Below are 20,907 nucleotides of genomic sequence, written 5' to 3'. Positions count from 1 at the left end.
ACTGGTGATTAGCTGGCATACGGTGAAGTAAATGTTGGCTGTCATCCTTTTTTTCCCCAAATCCTTAATCGTGAAAACCTGATCAAATTTCAACAAAATTGGTTATGTTGCATTCTTGGACCAAAGACTCAAATATTCAAAGTGAAGGTATTCTGATATCCCGATCCTCACTTGGGTGGTGATGAGCAGGGCCCAATAGGGGAAAATTGGTGAATTTCAGCTCTGAAAAGACCCACTTCTGAAGGGCTCGACAGATTCTAACCAAATGACGCAGTTAACATCAGAAAGGACGAAGTAATTTGTAGTCATAAAGGCTGTAACTCCCAGGGTGCTTGGAAGTGGGACCCAAGGCTGTAACTCCCAGGGTGCTTGGGAGTGGGACCAAAGGCTGTAACTCCCAGGGTGCTTGGAAGTGGGATCCAAGGCTGTAACTTCCAGGGTGCTTGGGAGTGGGACCCAAGGCTGTAACTCCCAGGGTGCTTGGGAGTGGGACCCAAGGCTGCAACTACCACTGGGCTTGGGAGTGGGACCCAAGGCTGTAACTCTTAGGGTGCTTGGGAGTGGGACCCAATGCTGTAACTCCCAGGGTGCTTGGGAGTGGGACCCAAGGCTGTAACTGCCAGGGGGCTTCATAGTGGAGGGGAGGAGCAGGCCCCAAGGCTGTAACTCTTAGGGTGATTGGGAGTGGGACCCGAGGCTTTTACTCTTAGGGTGCTTGGTAGTGGGCCCCAAGGCTGCAACTACCACGGGGCTTGGTAGTGGGACCCAATGCTGGAACTCACAGGGTGCTTGGGAGGGGGACCCAAGGCTGCAACTAACAGTGGGCTTGGGAGTGGCACCCAAGGCTGTAACTCTTAGGGTGATTGGGAGTGGGACCCGGGGCTGTAACTCCCAGAGTGCTTGGGAGTGGGACCCACGGCTGTAACTCCCAGAGTGCTTGGGAGTGGGCCCAAAGGCTGTAACTGCCCGGGGTCTTCATAGTGGAGGTGAGGGGCAGGACCCAAGGCTGTAACTGCCAGGGGGCTTGGGAGTGGAGGTAAGGAGTGGGACCCAAGGCTGTAACTGCCAGGGGACTTCATAGTGGAGGTGAGGAGCAGGACCCAAGGCTGTAACTCAGTGGGCTTGGGAGTGGGACCCAAGGCTGTAACTCCCAGGGGGCTTGAGAGTGGAGGTGAGGAGGGGGACCCAAGGCTGTAACTGCCAGGGGACTTGGGAGTGGAGGTGAGGAGCGGGACCCAAGGCTGTAACTGCCAGGGGGCTTGGGAGTGGAGTGGGACCCAAGGCTGTAACTGCCAGGGGGCTTGGGAGTGGAGGTAAGGAGTGGGACCCAAGGCTGTAACTGCCAGGGGGCTTGGGAGTGGAGTGGGACCCAAGGCTGTAACTGCCAGGGGCTTGGGAGTGGAGGTGAGGAGTGGGACCCAAGGCTGTAACTGCCAGGGGGTTTCAGAGTTGAGGAGTTGAGGATTCATAAGAGAGTAAAAGATTCCATATAATAGAAGACACAAACAAATTCTCATCATTGTATATGTATATAATTTTATTCTCACAGTAATATAGCCCTATCAGTGGTCAAGGATATATAATATAATATATACAGTGTTATACTGGTGTGTATGCCGACCAACTGATGCTTTTATCACACGGTGAGTCATATACACATGCAAGGGTTCCCCTAAACCATCCACACATATTGTAGAAATGTCGTAGAGTTATCGCTTTAACAATCAACCATTAATGATGAACCTGCTCCGAGCTAAATTAAATGAGCTCAAGTTTGAATGTTAATTGTAATAGAAATTAAGCTTAGAATGTAAGGCAAACTCAAAATGTTGGAGACACTGAGGCAAGTAAAAGTTGAAAAAAAGTTATCAGAAACTAAAGAGTTTGAACCCTACAGCTAGTCCACCAGTTCCCACTTTGAAAGAGGTAGCCGACCATAGCTTTATAGCCTTCAGTCAGAATTTATAAAATGAGCTATGGGGTATCGACGGCTAAAGACTATACTGTGCCATTCCATCTCGTAAAATGGACCAGATCACAGAGAACGATACATATATTTTGGCCCTAGCCTCAATTCAGCTATACAAATTACATGTACAGTAGCAGCATTTACATAATTTGTATCAAGTCAAAAGAAATTGATTCAGGATCTCCCCTACGGAGTTTCATAGTCTGCATTTTGTGTATAGATTTCTTAAAAGTGTACAACCCTGATATAAACATACAATGTACCACACTTAATTTTACGACTGATCAATATAAATATTTCTTCAAATAATTTGCATAAAACAATTTGTATAAATCCCAATTGTCTCTTCCAAGTAAAGTATACATATATACACGTCTTAATCATGTACACAAGATGGTGGTCTTCTTTTCAAATTTATTGGTGAAAACCATTTGTGAAAAGATTCATGTGGCACAACCAAAAAGTGTTTATATGTGACATTTCGATGAATAGTACGGTATGACCAATAAAGCATATGTACGCAAATGTGTGAAATGTGTACGAGTTGTCCACAAATTGATATCGATTAGACTTCGCTGTAACGATATGTACAATAAGTTATATATGTACCAAAATAACTTGATTCAGCTATGCTTTGTTTAATACTTGGTCATAGATGTGCGAGAGTCTACGAGTCCCCTCATCTCGATTTGCGTACACGCTTTACTGGATATTTGTCCAATGAAGGTGACAAGAGTACATAGCGTCCTAGTCATCGAAACGTCGGATAAAAACACTTTTTGGTTGTGCTACATGAATCTTTTCACAATCTATACTTACCAACCTTAAGAAAATGTTTAGAAATATTCTGGTATGGAGATAAAATGCACTGCATAATGACACCTCCACTACATTGATACATCAAGATGGCATCCAATTAATTTAACAATTAAAGCATGCATATCGGTGTACATTTTAAAACTAGCAGTTGATTAACATTACTGGTTAGTCCCAATCATTATCATTAAAGACATTTCATGGGTCTCTTATAAATGCAGAACTCTTTCTGAAAGAAGATGCATATCGTCAGAGTAAGGTAGCATACAGCCTTAAATTGCAATCAAGCTTTGACTAACCGTACAGTTACTCAAGGTTTTAGTGTAGAACATCCCAAATTTCTGTGATCAACATAGACAAATTTCATTCACATTAATGAGGCCAAGCAAAAATAAATGTTGTGGTTTTGCTTTTGGATCTCCAAAATATTTAAACCAAGGTTTTCATTGAGAGAAAAAATCTCAGACAGTGAAAACATTTTTGTTTTGGCCTTATTTTATTATTATCATCATTCATTTGAATACAACATTTAAACATAACTTAACAGCCCCATAAAATGGAAGTCTTCTAAGATCAGCATCATTCAACCCAGCTTATACAAGGAAAATAGGTCATATATTCACATTTTTTCCTTAAATTTGATAATACTTTCTTAAACACAATGCATTTATAATTATTTAAATTAAGTATTTAATTGTATCACAGGTGCTTGAATTAATTGACACATCCTCCTAAAAATTCTCTGACTAGAGCAAGGCTACTACTAATACCACAGGATAAAGTAGAAGGCTAGCTTGCCTTGCTCAAGTCTGTATTATTTTAAGGAGAGGAGCCATTTTTTTCAAGTATCTGCATTGTACTGTTGAAGAATATAGATTTCTACTTTAAACAGTACTGTCTCATAAAAATGATTTTAAAATTTCAGATTGATAAATAACTGAAAACCTGCCGTTGTAAGTGTATATATATCCTAATACATACACCACTTGTAAATTGTAGGTATGGGTGAAGCGCAGCTGTAGGCACACAACAAAAAATCACTTTAATATCTCCATACAATGTATGACTATCATAGTCAATCTAGCTTTAAATATAAAAAATTCATGTAGAATCGACAGAATGTGAGTCGTGTTCTAATCAACACTGAAAATCAAATCTACACACACAAAAAGAAAAACGCCATCATCTTACATGCTTTACACGTACAATCATGGAATGTGTGAAATGCCCCAAGATATAAAACAATGAAAAGAAAAAAAATACAGAATGTTACAAATAAATCACAACAAAGTTTGAAGACATAATGGAGGTCAAAGTCAATAAATATACAGGTGCAGGAAACTCGGGCTTCATCTTCACTATTGTTATAAATTTGTGTAAAAGATCTATGTTTCATTTCAGCATCTCAGAATTATCTCCCCTTATCTTTTGTTTCAGGAATTGTGCGGGTTTGTTCATTTGCAGGTTTACCGATACAAATGACTTTGATTTTGCAGTTAGTTGGTCTGGCATATGAACATGACTCAAACATACCGTCATCCTGTGATAACATTTACTTTGCCACTTATTACGACAATGACCATACAGTAAATACATGTATATCGCAAACAATTTATATACGGTGTTATTTATTGTTTCAATTTACTTTTATTTATTATTCAATACTGACTTCCTCAGCCTAATTAAGATATTTTTAGTTAAGTTTCAATACTCGTAGTTTAGTTTATCTGACTTGTTTAATCTGAGCCCAGTTTAACTTGTTGAGTCCATTTTTTTTTTAATTGTTTAGTTGAGTCCAGTTTGGAATTGTTTTAATTGAGTCCAGTTTGGACTTGTTTTAATTGAGTCCAGTTTGGACTTGACCTAGAGAAATTCAGTTAGAAGAGTTAATTTGAATCTTAGATTAATTCATTTAGTGGTCTGATTTAGTTGAATCTATGGTACTGACTCGTCTTAGTAATTTATTTTAGTTTATTTAGTAGAGTCTAGTTTTTAGTGTTTTAGCTGAATCTAGTACAGACTTGTCTCAGTTGTTTAATTTCAACATTTTTAGTTGAATCCAGTTTTCACTTAGCTGAGTCTGAATTGTACTTTTTTTCTTGTTTTAGCTACAGGTAGATCATGATAAATGCTTGTATAAGCCTGGTGTCATATTGTGTTATTGTCGAGGAGAGAATGTGTTCTACAGAAAAAAAATCATTATACAAACTTACTGACTGAAGCGTTACAATACAGGATTGTTTAAAATTTTATAAAGCACAGTCGGGTACATGTATCTCTTTATGGCCTGTGTCCTCACGTATGTGATGTGCGTATTTACGACTGAGAAGAAAATGTTGAGAAGATATTACATATTTCTGACCACGGGTATGTGATTTAGCAATGTGAGAAATTGGCCTTTCTAGCTACTTATTCAAAGAAATATTTTCTTTAAAAGTGGGGCACTCTTTGTGGAGTAGTAATAGAGTTAAGGTCTTTATAGACAGTCTTTTTTTGTAAAATCTGAATTTTCCCTGCACTTGTATTTCTGTACTTTTAACAGGTGACAACAAAAATATCACGTAAAAGTTTAATGAATTTTCATCTTCAACCATAAATGTTTTTGTGTTATGAAAACAAACACAATTTAATATATCAAACAAATGCAATAAGAAACGTCTGTATCTCGTATATATATGTACTACTTATAAAATCTACCGACCTTTAACATTTAATACTGTCCCGCTCAATAAAGCAAAGAATAGAAAATCTAGTCTTCTGTCTAAAAAATATATATAATATTCCTAAACAAACATGCAAATAGCATGCAAACAGATAAAACGTGTTCTCCTTGGCAAGCTTGTCCCTACCTCCCTTAGACTATCAACAAGCCTACACACCTAAACACATATCACTCATCTAATTGACTACTGTTATTCCTGGAAAAACTGAAATTATATTCAGATATACATAATCGATTCTTTTTTTCTAAAAAGGGTTTTCCCTGGGAACTCCAGTTATCTCCTACATTAGACCCACCATGTACTTCCAACTGGGCCAACAAGAGAAATTGATAAAATTGATAAAATGAAATAAAATTTTCATTTTTTAGAATCTATCATAATTATGAAAGTATGGCCAAAATGACAATTCTTTAACGATTATAAACTGATATTGCAAACAAAGAGTAGATTTTTCTATATGGTACTCTAGATTTATTTATTTCATCTTTTGTTTTATCAAATTAATAGGTTTTTATCAAAATACAGGGTTTGATGTAGGAGGAAAACAGTCAGTTGTGACTTAATTTATAAATAGATACAAAGTCTAACCATGGTTGCGAAATCTCCATATCCTGACAAATTGCGTAAAAAGCTGCATTTGCAAGCAAGGGAAAACATGTTGAATAAACAATAACACGGTCTACATAGACTGTGAGTCTTCTATATAAATCATTAAATCAACAACAAATTTACTTCTAATTCACCGGCTAAAGACGACCGTGACCTATGGAGCTTTTGACAGCACTGGAATAAAATTTCAGCATCTGGACCGACTTAAAACTGTATTAAGACAACTAAAGAGATGGCTGAAACTGATCACATCCCTGTAGATAAAGTGTCTTGGGGCAGGCTTTGTAGAAATTTAAATTACTTTACTTAATGTTATATGCTTTATACGCAAGATAAAAAAATAATTGAATAACATGTAGTTTGACAGATACTGTAAAGACTTTGTTAGCTGTTTTGAAAAAAAAAAAAATTGATACCGTTCAAAGCAATAAAACAACAACCAGTATGGAAGAAAACATATACTTTTAACTACTGCTGAATTCACCGACTCGAGAAATTTCTGAATAGAAAAAGGTTTGTATAAAACCAAGAAACATTTACTGCAGAATCTGCGTAGACACATGTCTCATCAGTCGAATATCCAATTTGACTTTAAATTTCTCTCAAAGCATACAACCCACTACATGTACAACTACAACTATTATGTTAAAAATAGTTTTAAAAATGCCTCGAGTCTTGACTATAACAACTTAAGTGACCAGCAATAAAATTAGGAATCAAATGCTACAATTATGGAATAACTAAGGGCCCTATACATCTTACAGACTTGCATACATGAGAGAAGATTAAAGACCTTCAATCAACTTCACTAGAATAACAGTTACATTACAATCTTATTTTCAAGCAGTCTAAATGATTGGATGTCCAAAACCTGTTTATGCACAAACAAAAGTATACAAACCATACATTATTTTTATGCAGGGGAAAATTTTGTATTAGAGTTATCTCCCTTACACTGTCTGACACCAATCTGTAAGTCACTGCATTAAACTCGTTTGTTTCTGAACACAGAATGGAACGAACAAATGATCTGATGTTGTTTTCTGGTGAGTCTTGAACCAGTAAAATTGGTCTGAATGCAAATTCTGACCTTAAAACACACCACAAGCAATCAACGATATCAACATTTTCACTGCTTGAAATGGATTTGACCAATGAAAATTAAAAGCTTTGAATGATCAATTGACCTATCTTATTGGTTTAAACATGTTTCTTTTGTCCACCAACAGCCAATAAAATGACCCCTAATGATAGAGCACTTCTTTTCACTTACGGGGAATGGAATGTCTTGAACAGGTGCTTATAAAAGCGACAGAACTATATCTCCCTGAGGACTTTATTCCACCTAGCTGACCTATTCAAGAAATACGGATTCTGTTAGGACAAGAAGAGCTTTGCTTAAAATAATGTATGTTTTGGTTGGAATATGTTTTTCATATTTAAAAAAGATTCAAAATCGTCAACATTTTTTTTTAACAGTTGTAATTTTTCGAATTTTTAATAAGTTAAAACTTAGATAAAATTAAAACTTTGAAGAGTTTTAAATTATAAATCTTTCATCTATCATGTTATTTTGAAGCAAAAAAAAAAAAAGAGGAAAAACGTCAAAAGATTATACATTGAAATAACTGCCGTTGAGTGAGTGACCTCTGACCTTTGTTATCCTCTCTCTACATGATCACAGGGACATTACAGATATAATAATATAACAATTTGAACCTGTAGTTAAAATATAAAGTCCTGCATAGATTATAGAAACTCTCGTGGAGTTTAGAGGCTATGTTCTACACAGCCGTTGATTGGCTGTTTCCACGGTATGACATCAGATTTCGCTCGATTCTCTACTTGCACACTGAAATCCTCACTCAAACTTTTGGCCTGGCACATATGAACAGTCTTGTTTCCACCGGACATGAATGAATTATCACAACACTTGCTACAAACTCCATTGTGCTCTTCCGGCTCCGGGGAGGAATATTTCAGACGCTTCCGCCGCTCACAGTGGCCATTTTCTAAGTGAAGATGATGGCTATTGTGTTTCGTTCCAGCTAAACTCTTATCGTTCGATTGGTTGGCTGCTTGCCTGTTCATAAGTGACATCAGGTGGTTACAGAGCAACTGGACAAACCCATCTACTCCCTCGTAACCTGAAACACCACAACATATACACATACTTACTGGTACGACTCACTATATTTGCGCTAGTGTAAAAGTGGAAATGTTTACGTTGTGACTCTTTAAACTGATTGTGGTGTGGACATTTTTGCGTTGTCAATAGTTCTGATATCTGAAATCTAGATATTCCATCTATAATCTTGATAATCTATTGATAAATAATTGATATTTGCATGAGGATGTTTCCCCATTTACTCACACAGTGCGAAAAACATGAACATTTTCACACCACTAATATTTCCACTTATACACTATTTTCATTTTGGTACGAGTACATGTATATCATGATTTTCGACCTGTATTAAGTTGAATTCACTCTCTTAGGTTTAAAGGACAAACATTTTCCGTTTCACAACGTTAATGTATTAACAGTCTGTAGGAAAAATGTACTTTGAACAGAAAAAGGAATCTTTTCTTTTACATTACACTTCTTATTTTAATCACTGCAAACTGCATTATTTTGGCGCAATTAAATTTGAACACATTTTCAAATTTTATCAGATTAGCTCGTTTAATTTGCATATTGACAATATAAGAAATACAAAACAATTTACAGATAAGTGCAATCATAATTTAGCACATTAAGCGCTAAATCAGATACCGTAATGATTACCACTAAATTATGAACTGTGTACCTGGAAATTTTGCTGCAGTTCAATTTTTGCCTTTTTCGCCCTACATGATGAGGGCAAATATATATCATTCTAGCGAAAATAAGTAAATAACATAATAATCATAGTTATTAATTGAGAAGGGCAAAATTAACACTGGGCGAAAAACTGATTTTACAGGCTAGGGGCAAAAGTTTGACTGGGCGTAACTTTCCTGGTATACAGTGTGCTTACAGTACTTAGAAAAATGTTAAAAGAACCAAAACCGTTTTGTTATATAAACCTACCTGGGAAGGCGTTGATGTCGATTACAGCATATTTATTGGTGATACAGTCAACAATGACGTCAATACCGAAGAGTTGTATCTGGAACTCGAGACCAACGACTTGTCCTAGCTCCTTCAGCAGTTCAAGGTCAGGTTTTACTGGGGATTCATTCCTGTTTGGGTCACCCTCGTCTAACTGGACAGCACAAAAGGTCAAACATATACACATGCTATTATTTTCAACAGAACTGATTTTCCTATTTTCAATTCATACAATCTTTCAATTCATGACAACTGGATATATATTGTAAATACACTTCAATATTACACTAAATGTAGTTTACTTTTCTCAAAACAACAGTATCACTTTTAATGTACCCATTTCATTTTTTTATCACAATTTGTTGTGCTCATGACTTGATATTAAATGGAACACATTATTGTACATTTTTAACATCACATGATCAATACATGTTTATATATAGATTTACACAAAAATGTATTATGTTCTCATTGTCCTGTGGATATAGATTTATATACATACCTCTGTTAGTGCGTTTGAGCAATTTGGCTTGGATATCTGACTGGAATCGAAATAAATTGTTTCTTGGTCTGAAAAATAGAAAGTTGTTACAAGATCATTACGTTTAATAAATATGCATCATTTATATCTTTTGTAAGGATTCAATTTGAATCAAGTGTTTTCAGTAGCCGAGATTCAATTAACGCCCTCTCCATAATATCCCCATTTCTGTTTTTGGTTTGTAAAGAAATAAACCCTTCAAAATTGTATGCAAACTTTGAATATCCAACACTCCTAAAAATTTTTTTTAAATAATTTCTTTTTTAACAAATTGAAAAAAAAGATGTTCTTAAGGCCATCGTAATTGGAGGCATACTATCTTTAAGTATGACACAAATGTTGATAATGTATGTCATTTCAAAATAGTTGTAAGTCACACACTCATACGCACAAAATTACTTTGTTTTTCCCAAGACAGCAATTTCATGTAACAAGACTTCAAACTATAGTCAGTTTACAACTTACAAATACAGAATTTGCATCCCTAAATCAGGTTCTAGACAGACTGCCTAAACTTGTTCAATACCTGGTAGCTTCATTTGCCAAAATAAATTTGAATAGTTTCCAAGTAGGTATAACTTTTCAAAAGATTAGAGAAATGTTACACAATAACATTTGATTAAGATGTGAACAACATTCATATGACGTGGAAAGTTTGGTAGAAAGTAGAAACACAAGATTTGAAATTGATACACACCCTCATTGTAGAAATTTTTCAGCGACGGTCGCTCTGTAATATACTGTTTGTCCCCTATCACAAAGACTTTGTAAAGAACGGCATTGTGATTGATGAAAGTCTGGGCAACACACGGCGGCTGGACGTCCTTCAGACCATACTCGTTGAAAATGATACACATCTAAAAGGTCAAACATGAAACCAACAGTTAACAGTGAAATTTTATTCATCCAACTACCTTTTTCCCAGTAATAGTAGGTATATTTAGAAATTACTGAATTACTGGCAAAATTTAAATTGAAAGCTATCCCAAAAAACGCTGGCTGATCTAAAATGAGATTGGTGGTTGGTTGGTACAGTAGATAACAAGTGGCAATGAAAAGGTATGGGGGTCTCCTGGGGTTTTCTCTAGGTACTCCAGTTTCCCTCCAACGTTAAAATACCCTGCATGTTACCATCTGGGCCAACAAGAGTGCTTAATATAAGTTGGGGGACTCCCTGCCCCCTAACATCTGGATCTACACCAAACAGAGATGCCCAACTCCTCATATCTGGTTCTACACCAGACAGAGATGCCCACCCCTCACATCGGGATCTACACCAGACAGAGATGCTCCACCCCTCACATCGGGATCTACATCAGACAGAGATGCCCCACCCCCTCATATCAGGTTCCACACAAGACAGAAAAGACCCAACACATTCACATCTGGACCTACATAAGACAAGAGATGCCCCACCCCCTTCATATCTGGATCTACACCAGACAGAGATGCCCCACCCCCTCACATCTGGATCTACATCAGACAGAGATGTCCCACCCCCTTCACATCTGGATCTACATCAGACAAGAGATGCCCCACCCCCTTCACACCTGGATCTACATCAGACAGAGATGTCCCACCCCCTTCACACCTGGATCTACATCAGACAGAGATGTCCCACCCCCTTCACACCTGGATCTACATCAGACAGAGATGCCCCAACCCCTTAATATCAGGATCTACACCAGACCGAGATGCCCCACCCCATTCATATCTGGATCTACATCAGACCGAGATGTCCCAACCCCTTCCCATCTGGATCTACACCCGACCGAGATGCCCCACCCCCACACATCTGGATCTACACCCGACCGAGATGCCCCACCCCCTCACCTCTGGATCTACATCAGACCGAGATGTCCCAACCCCTTCACATCTGGATCTACACACGACAAAGATGCCCCACCCCCCCCCATCTGGATCTACACACGACAAAGATGCCCCACCCCCTCACCTCTGGATCTACATCAGACAAGAGATGCCCCAACCCCTTCACATCTGGACCTATAGCAGACATGGAACTCACCTTGTGGGACATACTGGTGCTATGGGCAACTATTGGTTTACAAACTGTAAAAGAAATAACAGCAATTAGTAACATCATCGATTCTAATAAACATAATACATGAACCTTAAAAACTGACTACTTTCTATCTGGAAAAAGCATTTTCACCTGGTACAGGTATAAAACACCTTGAAAGAGTCAAAACTGAAAGTCCCTGGTTTTGGGCGAAGTTCAACTATATAAATATATAATTTGGGGATGAGTTCACTCAAACAGTCCATGATTGGGGATAAGCTAAATCAGGACAAGAGGCCCAAAGGGCATTAATGCTCATATGAGTTCAAATCATAAATATCATAGCCAATCAGAGGCCATGGTGGCCATCTTGGATTTTTTGGATCAGTATGAAAAGTAACAACAACTTTTGGGGGACTCTTTAAGGGACAACCTCAGAAACGTTTGTACCAAGCTTGAAGTCAATCAGTTCAGATTTATGTTCTAAAGATGAAAACATTGAAAATGTCAATTATTAACGCACAACGGACGATGTACAACACACGACTACAGGCGAAGACAGACGGCAATAGCTCACATGAGCAATCATATGAGCTAAAAATCCACGATAAAGAGATGATTTCAATAAAAAGTAACTGTTATCTAGAAATGTGTTAAAAGTCAGTGATTCAAAGATATCAAGTAAAATTAAAAGTCAGTGATTCAGAGATATCGAGTTAGATCAAAAGTCAGTGATTCAAAGATATCACCCCTATGTAACTTCAGTAAACTCTTCCATGCATTGATTTGGATGAATCCATTATGGTCTACAGTGGTGAAAGGTTCAAATTAAAAGATCGTGATTGAGGAATTCCTTAGAATAACAGTTTGTGATTGAGGATTTATAAAGTTTTTTAAGCTGAGATTACAGTTAAAAGCATATCAATAGTGAGCTTAAACATGAGGAGACTGTGATTTAAGCTGATGTTAATGGAAAGTTCATAATTTGTCATCGTGTGATTGTATAAACTTGTCGTGTGAAAGTTAATTTTGCATAACGCTATGTGTTTTTAGCCTTTTTGATAGAATCTGTAATCCTAATTCATTTATAAATGAATATATGTTCAATTAATCTCAAAATGTAACATACTGCAGAATTATTATCCATCCAACTGCAATAAACATGCATTAATAAAATCAGGGTTTCTAACTTATTTTTTTTTCTATGATAATTTACCACATGCCTCATTATAATTACTCTTTCCCTTTAACAAACTCTTAATTCTAGAAGGATCCTCCTGGTCAAATAGCAGTGGCGAATCCAGAGACCTAAATGTATCAGGTTGGGTTTCCAAATTTCCAGGGGGGGTTTCCAAGTGGGGGAAAATTGTGGAGAATGGTGAAAATACGTTATTTTTAAAGAAAATTCTCAGGGTGACCTATATTCCCCAATTTGACCCCAGCCTCATGTCCCAAGGAAAGCCACACCCTTTCCAAGTAAATGATTTGTCTCCTTGGCTAAATGATGCTTAAGATAAAGTAAGGTTCAAATCCTTTAATCCGTACTCAAGGAAAAGTATTTTATATATTTACCTACATTTCCCCTATTGGGTCCCACCCCTCTTTGTAAAATATTATTTAAAATTTCCCATAGGATGCTTCAAAGTAAATAATGGTAAAATTCCTTACTCTTAATCAAGGAGTATGGTTTTAAAGGTTTTCCTATATTTCCCCTGAATGGCCTCTGACTTATCTGTCCCTAGGCTAGCCACATCCTCCATTCATCCCAAGTTGAATCTCATTGGCATTAAAGGATGCTCCAGACCATTTGAAGTTTATAATCCCTTTCCCATATTCAAGAAGTGGGATTTTAAAAATTTACCTACATTCCCCTTAATGGGCCCCATCCATCCATCTGCTCCCAGAGGGACCACACCTTTCATTTACAAAGGGATGAGTCCCTTGTCCCAAGGATTCCCCAGATCAATAAGGTAAAAATTTGTTATGCCACATTCAAGAAATATGACTTTCATTCCCTTTATTGGTCTTGCCCCTCTGCTCCCAAGGGGAATCACACCTTTCATTTATACAGCATTGAATCCTCTTGGCCCAAGCATGCTCCAGACAAACTTAGATTAAAACTTCTCTATCCATACTCAAGTTGGAAGCTAGATTTAAGTTTAATCCCCTTGACCCAAGGATGCCCTAGACCAGTTTAGATTAAAATCCCTTCATGGATCCTCAAGGAGTAGGATTTTAAAGATTTACCTGTATTTCCCTTGTTGGGTCTCGTCCCTAGAAAAGTCAACCCTTTATTTATACAAAATTGATTCCCCTTGCAATGCTCCAGACAAAATTTGGTCAAAATCCATTTAGCCATTCTGGACTGGTAGGCTTTTTAGCGAAAATAGAAGTTGACAGATGCATATGGACGCCACACAAAAGCTAGTGAGCTAGAAAGTGATGGTCTGAAAAGTCAGCAAGTACAGAGCAGACCACTTTGCAATGACACACAGATACATGTGCGGTATAAAATGAGTTTTGGGCCCCCAGGCCAGTGGAATAAAAGTTAATAAAATGAACAAAGAAATTAATTAAATATTTCTCATTTCACTGGAGATTGAGGAATCAGATGGTCTATATTTGATTTACTCTAACATTACGACAGGTTGTTGTTCGTTTACTGACGTACTGAAGACGAGTGTTACACCAAATTGTCTTCTTGTTGCCATACATGTCATGCGTCGATATGGTAACACCTTGCACACACCTCGCATAAAGCTTAGTAGGTCTAGCGTAATACTATTTCAGCTATTTACTCCACAGAAAAAGTCAAAATCAATATAATCTAAAACTATGAATTTGTTAACAAGGTATCATGTACAATATATACATTGTATCTGATCATTCAAAATTTGTTAAAAGATTTTCCACAGAGCTATAAAGCCACTGTTTAAGTGCTGCAGATGGAATTACATGGTCAACCATGACCACTATGGCAGTGAATTAATAACCTTGACAGAAGTACTGTAATCATTTTTTTAAAAGCACCCATTCCAACTTCTGTTAATTTCATGTCTGTCAATTGATGCAATCAAATAATTTTACCGATTACATTTTTACCAGTGAAATATATAGGGCTTCACATTTTTTCTCTCCAATTTTCACACCTAGGTAACTTGAGGCTTGCAAGTCAGACAGCAGGGTTTGTAGAATTTGAAAATAATATAACAAGGGGCATTGTCATTTGCGCAGTCATCGATGCACTAATCTAAAAATACATGCCGCAAATAAAAAATATAATATTATTTCTTCCGGAAACCGAACAATATCCTCAATATTGTTGTACGTGGCTTACCCTACATGGGACTCATATACCTCTGTATAGACAACAGTATGACATGTGACCATGTGCCCTGGTATACAAATCTCTCTCTACATCTGTTACCGGCAGATTTATGTGTGATTTATCAGGTATGTACATGTTCATTCCTTTAAGGATTAAATGTCAATAGATATGTCAAAGTTATCAGTAAACTGACAAGATCGGAATTTAAATCCAAGATTTTCCTAACTATATGGGCAGACACCAATTCTGAGCGATCACTGTTCATCATGAAATCTACTGAAATTTAAATAAAATCTGATACATTGATTTCTACATAAATATACAACATTATTCATCACAGTTCTGTATAAAGATTTAACCACACAAAACACTGACAGCCCATTTTAAGGACATTCATTTAATATCATGTCAGATATACAGTGTATCTGAAACAATGTTCTAATCCTGTTCAATCTGGTCTTGTTTACCCATATACTAAAGCTTTCAGACTTCTATTTTACCCATATACTAAAGCTTAGACTTCTATTTTACCCATTATATACTAAAGCTTTCAGACTTCTATTTTACCCATATACCATAGGCAGACTCCGCAAAGCATCTCCCTAATATTAACAGGCACAGACCCCACAAAGTGTCTCCCTAATATTCACAGACACAGACTCCACAAAGCATCTCCCTAATATTCACAGACTCCGCAAAGCATCTCCTTAATATTCAGACACAGACCCCACAAAGCATCTCCCTAATATTAACAGGCACAGACTCCACAAAGCATCTCCCTAATATTCACAGACACAGACCCCACAAAGCATCTCCCTAATATTGACAGGCACAGACTCCACAAAGCATCTCACTAATATTAACAGGGACAGACCCCACAAAGCATCTCCCTAATATTTACAGACACAGACTCCACAAAGCATCTAACTAATATTAACAGGTACAGACCCCACAAAGCATCTCCCTAATATTAACAGGAACAGACCCCACAAAGCATCTCCCTAATATTAACCGGCACAGACTCCACAAAGCATCTCCCTAATATTAACAGGCACAGACTTCACAAAGCATCTCCCTAATATTCACAGACACAGACCCCACAAAGCATCTACCTAATATTGACAGGCACAGACCCCACAAAGCAGCTCCCTAATATTAACAGGCACAGACTCCACAAAGTGTCTCCCTAATATTAACAGGCACAGACTCCGCAAAGCATCACTCCACAAAGCATCTCCCTAATATTGACAGGCACAGCCCCCCCAAAGCATCTCCCTAATATTTACAGACACAGACTCAGCAAAGCATCTCCCTAATATTAACAGGCACAGCCCCCACAAAGCATCTCCCTAATATTAACAGGCACAGACCCCCCAAAGCATCTCCCTAATATTAACAGGCACAGACTCCACAAAGTGTCTCCCTAATATTGACAGGCACAGACTCCACAAAGCATCTCACTAATATTAACAGGTACAGACCACACAAAGCATCTCCCTAATATTAACAGGCACAGACTTCACAAAGCATCTCCCTAATATTCACAGACTCCGCAAACATCTCCCTAATATATACAGGCAAAGACCCCACAAAGCATCTCCCTAATATTCACAGACTCCGCAAAGCATCTCCTTAATATTCAGACACAGCCCCCACAAAGCATCTCCCTAATATTAACAGGAACAGACCCCACAAAGCATCTCCCTAATATTAACAGGAACAGACCCCACAAAGCATCTCCCTAATATTTACAGACACAGACTCCACAAAGCATCTCACTAATATTAACAGGTACAGACCCCACAAAGCATCTCCCTAATATTAACAGGCACAGACCCCACAAAGCATCTCCCTAATATTAACAGGCACAGACTCCGCAAAGCATCTCACTAATATTAACAGGCACAGACCCAACAAAGCATCTCCATAATATTAACAGGCACAGACTCCACAAAGTGTCTCCCTAATATTAACAGGTACAGACTCCACAAAGTGTCTCCCTAATATTGACAGGCACAGACTCCACAAAGTGTCTCCCTAATATTAACAAGCACAGCCTCCACAAAGCGTCTCCCTAATATTAACAAGCACAGACTCCACAAAGCATCTCCCTAATATTAACAGCCACAGACTCCACAAAGTGTCTCCCTAATATTAACAAGCACAGTCTCCACAAAGTGTCTCCCTAATATTAACAGGTACAGACTCTACAAAGTGTCTCCCTAATATTGACAGGCACAAGCTCCACAAAGCATCTCCCTAATATTAACAGACACAGACTCCACAGAGCATCTCCCTAATATTAACAGGCACAGACCCCACAAAGCATCTCACTAATATTAACAGGCACAGACCCAACAAAGCATCTCCATAATATTAACAGACACAGACTCCACAGAGCATCTCCCTAATATTAACAGGCACAGACTCCACAAAGTGTCTCCCTAATATTAACAAGCACAGACTCCACAAAGCGTCTCCCTAATATTAACAGGCACAGACTCCACAAAGCATCTCCCTAATATTGACAGGCAGACTCCAAAAAGTGTCTCCCTGATATTGACAGGCACAGACTCCACAAAGCATCTCCCTAATATTGACAGGCACAGACTCCACAAAGCATCTCACTAATATTGGCAGGCACAGACCCCACAAAGTATCTCCCTAATATTAACAGGCACAGACTCCACAAAGCGTCTCCCTAATATTGACAGGCACAGACTCCACAAAGCATCTCCCTAATATTGACAAGTACAGGACTAACAATATAGCCTACAATAATAGTGTTACTATAGCAACACTACTTCAGTTTCCTTCTTAAAACATTCAGAAAAACAACAACAACAACAACAATTTAGTCCATACAACTGTTACCATAGCAACACCATAAAGAGTCTTTTAACCTTTAGGCCAATAGTAAAGTCTACACAACTGTTACCATAGCAACACCACAAAGTGTGTCTCTTATTATCTACATTGTACATACAAACCAGCCAGAATGATGATTCAGTCCCCACAGCATATTCTATATAATACTCCTATGATTACATTAGTATATCTGTACTCATTTCTCTTTGTTCTTCATATTACAGACCTACTTGACCCTCCAGTTTACTGATTTGTTGCCATGGAAACAGCCTGTCTCCCTGGACACTGGCTGGACAGTGCTAAGCCCTCTTCATCTATTCATTACCGATTTATTGCCCGACAACTTTGTCATACACCTTACAGCTGGTGGCTCTGTCCTGTCCCCAGGCAGTTATAGTAGGGAAGTGACATTTCACTATTTAGATAAACCATTATCTTTTACTACAGCCATGGCAGGATGGCACAGTATACAAGATATCAACACTGATGATTCTCCCTGTTTTGTACAATCACATTCCCCCTGCCTCACAGAATTTGTCATTTCAGTATTAAGTTCCCTTTAAGTGCCACTTCCACAGCACAGTTGCTCTAAAAATCCTGAGGCAGTCATAGGCTATGATCCAAAATTTGAAATTGAAAAAAAAAATCAAAAAAATCCTGAAACCTAATTTTAAAATAGCCTTTATTATTATGCAGCACCACAATTACTTTGACAATTAAGGAATTGAAAAAAATTGAACAACATTCAACAATGGATCTAAGTCTAGATTTTTACATGGTACTAATAGGCTACATGTAATTAAAACAGCTTTCAGGCTAGGGTACAATAAAACAGTTGGAGACTTAAGCATGGCTGTATACAAATTATAAACTATCAGATCTTTACATGGGGCTTGTGTTTTTTGAATGTTTGTGTTTTACATCCCATCAACAGCTATGGTCATTTCAGGATGTGCCAGGTTTTTGTGGTGGCGAAATTTCAAACCAGATCGAGTGCCAGAGAAAAAACACTGACCTATCTAGATCTGCGGTCAGTACCTGGCAACTGCCCCAAGTGTGAATTTAAATTTAAATTTTTGGGCCTTGAATTTTTTTTGTTCAGTTTTGTAATAGGCATTCCAGTATATATCATACTTTTTTCCTAGTTCTACATTTGAAAGAAAAAATCAAAACAAGCTATCTATCTACAAGCTTAGGTCACTTATTCTACTTTGGCCATTAACTTCTTTTCATGCCATTGTTGTTCAACTATTTCCTTGCTTGACAGGAAAACTTACCGGTACATACACTAAAAACAATCACTAATGATTCCCAGGAGGGAAACAGGTGAATTAATTAAAGAAGTACATGTTCCCCAGAGAGAATATCCCTCCTTTTTTTTCTTTGCAATCTTTCTTTATCAATAACTTCTGCTTTCAACACTCTGCAGTGTATGCCAAATATAACATATGCTATATACTTTTGGTTTCTAAAAAAATAAATAGACATATGTAATGAATACAGGTCAAAAACAGATTTGAATTTTTTTTGCTAAATGTCTTTTTAATTTTAAATTTGTAAGAAATTTTGCTTTTAGACTTTTCATTAAAATTTGTCAGGAAGTGGTCTGTGCATGGTTCTACAAATTTTAATTGTTTACCAATCACACAAGAAATTTTGACAAACTTTGTTTTCTGATTATTTTGAATTGTGCATACCATACAAGTGTAAGGTCTATTTTCACTGTGGCCTAAATCTTTTTGAAAGTCTTATTCCTACCAAATGGTGATTTTAAATAGGAAATTTCATGGAGGACAAAATTTCTTCAAATCCATTTCTTACCAAATCACCTGAAAGCATAAATTTCTCTGTGACAAAATTTCAATATCTCAGCCGACAGATTTCTTTAAAATCTGTTTCTTACCAAATGGGAACTTGACGTTGGCTTGCTGTAGGCGAACCTTATTAATGCTGATGTCTGTCGTTGTCAGCTCTACAAAGGTGGGGGTAAACACACAGGAATCTGTAACCAAACCATAACAAGACATCATACAGGGTTCATGCCTGTCAACTCATTCCACTACTGACTACCAAGAAGGAAAAACAAAACAATGTTTATATATATACATCGTTATACCTGCTAAAAGATCCCTGTCCCACTGCACTGGGGTGTTTTGTATATAAACAATAACCTCCACTTAATTTTGTTTCCGATATAATTGTCAGTTTTGCCAGGACACTTCCACTTTAATGGTAGCTATATTAAGATATACACTTTATTTGATTTATAACAATTATGAAACAAGTTATTTCAACTTGTATCAATCACTCTTGTTGGCCCAGACGCTAGCGTGCGGAGGCTGTTTATGCGGGAGGAACCGGGAGTACCCGTAGAAAACCCACAAGGTCCAGCAGCTGACCCCAGACCTTTTCACACCCAATCGGGGATCGAACTCCAGACACCTTTAGCCTTGGTGAAAGGCAAGTGTGCTATCCTGACTGCGCCACCAGACCCGAGCATGGTAGCTCAGTCATGATCAGTTAGAACAATAGTATACCAATATTAAGTCCGGGGTTCGAACCCTGGTCTAGACTAGATTTTAGCAGTGGTACAGGGACCCTTAACTAGATCCAGGAAAGTTGTATTTTTCTCTCTCTCCAAAAGTTTGAATAGTATCAATTTATGAAGATTTAAACCAAAGGGTAGCCCAACTCTTTCGAGTGCGAGATCAAATTAACTGACAGAACTGTACAGGTATATATGTATATAATATAAAGCTTACTTTACTGTACAGGTATATATGTATATAATATAAAGCTTATAATATAAAAGCGCAAATTTCACACTCAGTCACGGGAATATTTGTGGGGAAAAAAAATGGTGTCACTAATAGTAAATCTAAAAGGTGTAAAAGAAAAAGTGCAATAATTTCAAAATTTGTTCTTCGGAGAAATATAAA

At 37.5% G+C, this 20,907-nt stretch overlaps 1 protein-coding gene across 1 annotated transcript in view; it reads right to left on the bottom strand.

Annotated features, from left to right (window-relative positions):
• Positions 1 to 1,367: 1,367 nt before the first annotated feature.
• Positions 1,368 to 20,907, bottom strand: part of LOC110440574 (inositol-tetrakisphosphate 1-kinase-like) — a 48,019-nt gene continuing 28,479 nt past the window's right edge. The window contains exons 5-10 of the mRNA XM_021483720.1: positions 19,872 to 19,970; positions 11,779 to 11,822; positions 10,450 to 10,609; positions 9,714 to 9,781; positions 9,191 to 9,365; positions 1,368 to 8,264 (exon numbers count right to left, since the gene is read on the bottom strand). Coding sequence (XP_021339395.1) covers positions 7,888 to 8,264; positions 9,191 to 9,365; positions 9,714 to 9,781; positions 10,450 to 10,609; positions 11,779 to 11,822; positions 19,872 to 19,970 — 923 coding nt within the window. The 3' untranslated portion in view covers positions 1,368 to 7,887. The remainder of the gene's footprint in view (positions 8,265 to 9,190; positions 9,366 to 9,713; positions 9,782 to 10,449; positions 10,610 to 11,778; positions 11,823 to 19,871; positions 19,971 to 20,907) is intronic.

This window comes from Mizuhopecten yessoensis, unplaced genomic scaffold (assembly GCF_002113885.1).
Source record: "Mizuhopecten yessoensis strain PY_sf001 unplaced genomic scaffold, ASM211388v2 scaffold11185, whole genome shotgun sequence".
Taxonomy (NCBI): Eukaryota; Metazoa; Mollusca; class Bivalvia; order Pectinida; family Pectinidae; genus Mizuhopecten; species Mizuhopecten yessoensis.
Note: the sequence above shows the minus strand (reverse complement) of the source record. Positions and strands in the feature narration are given on the sequence as shown.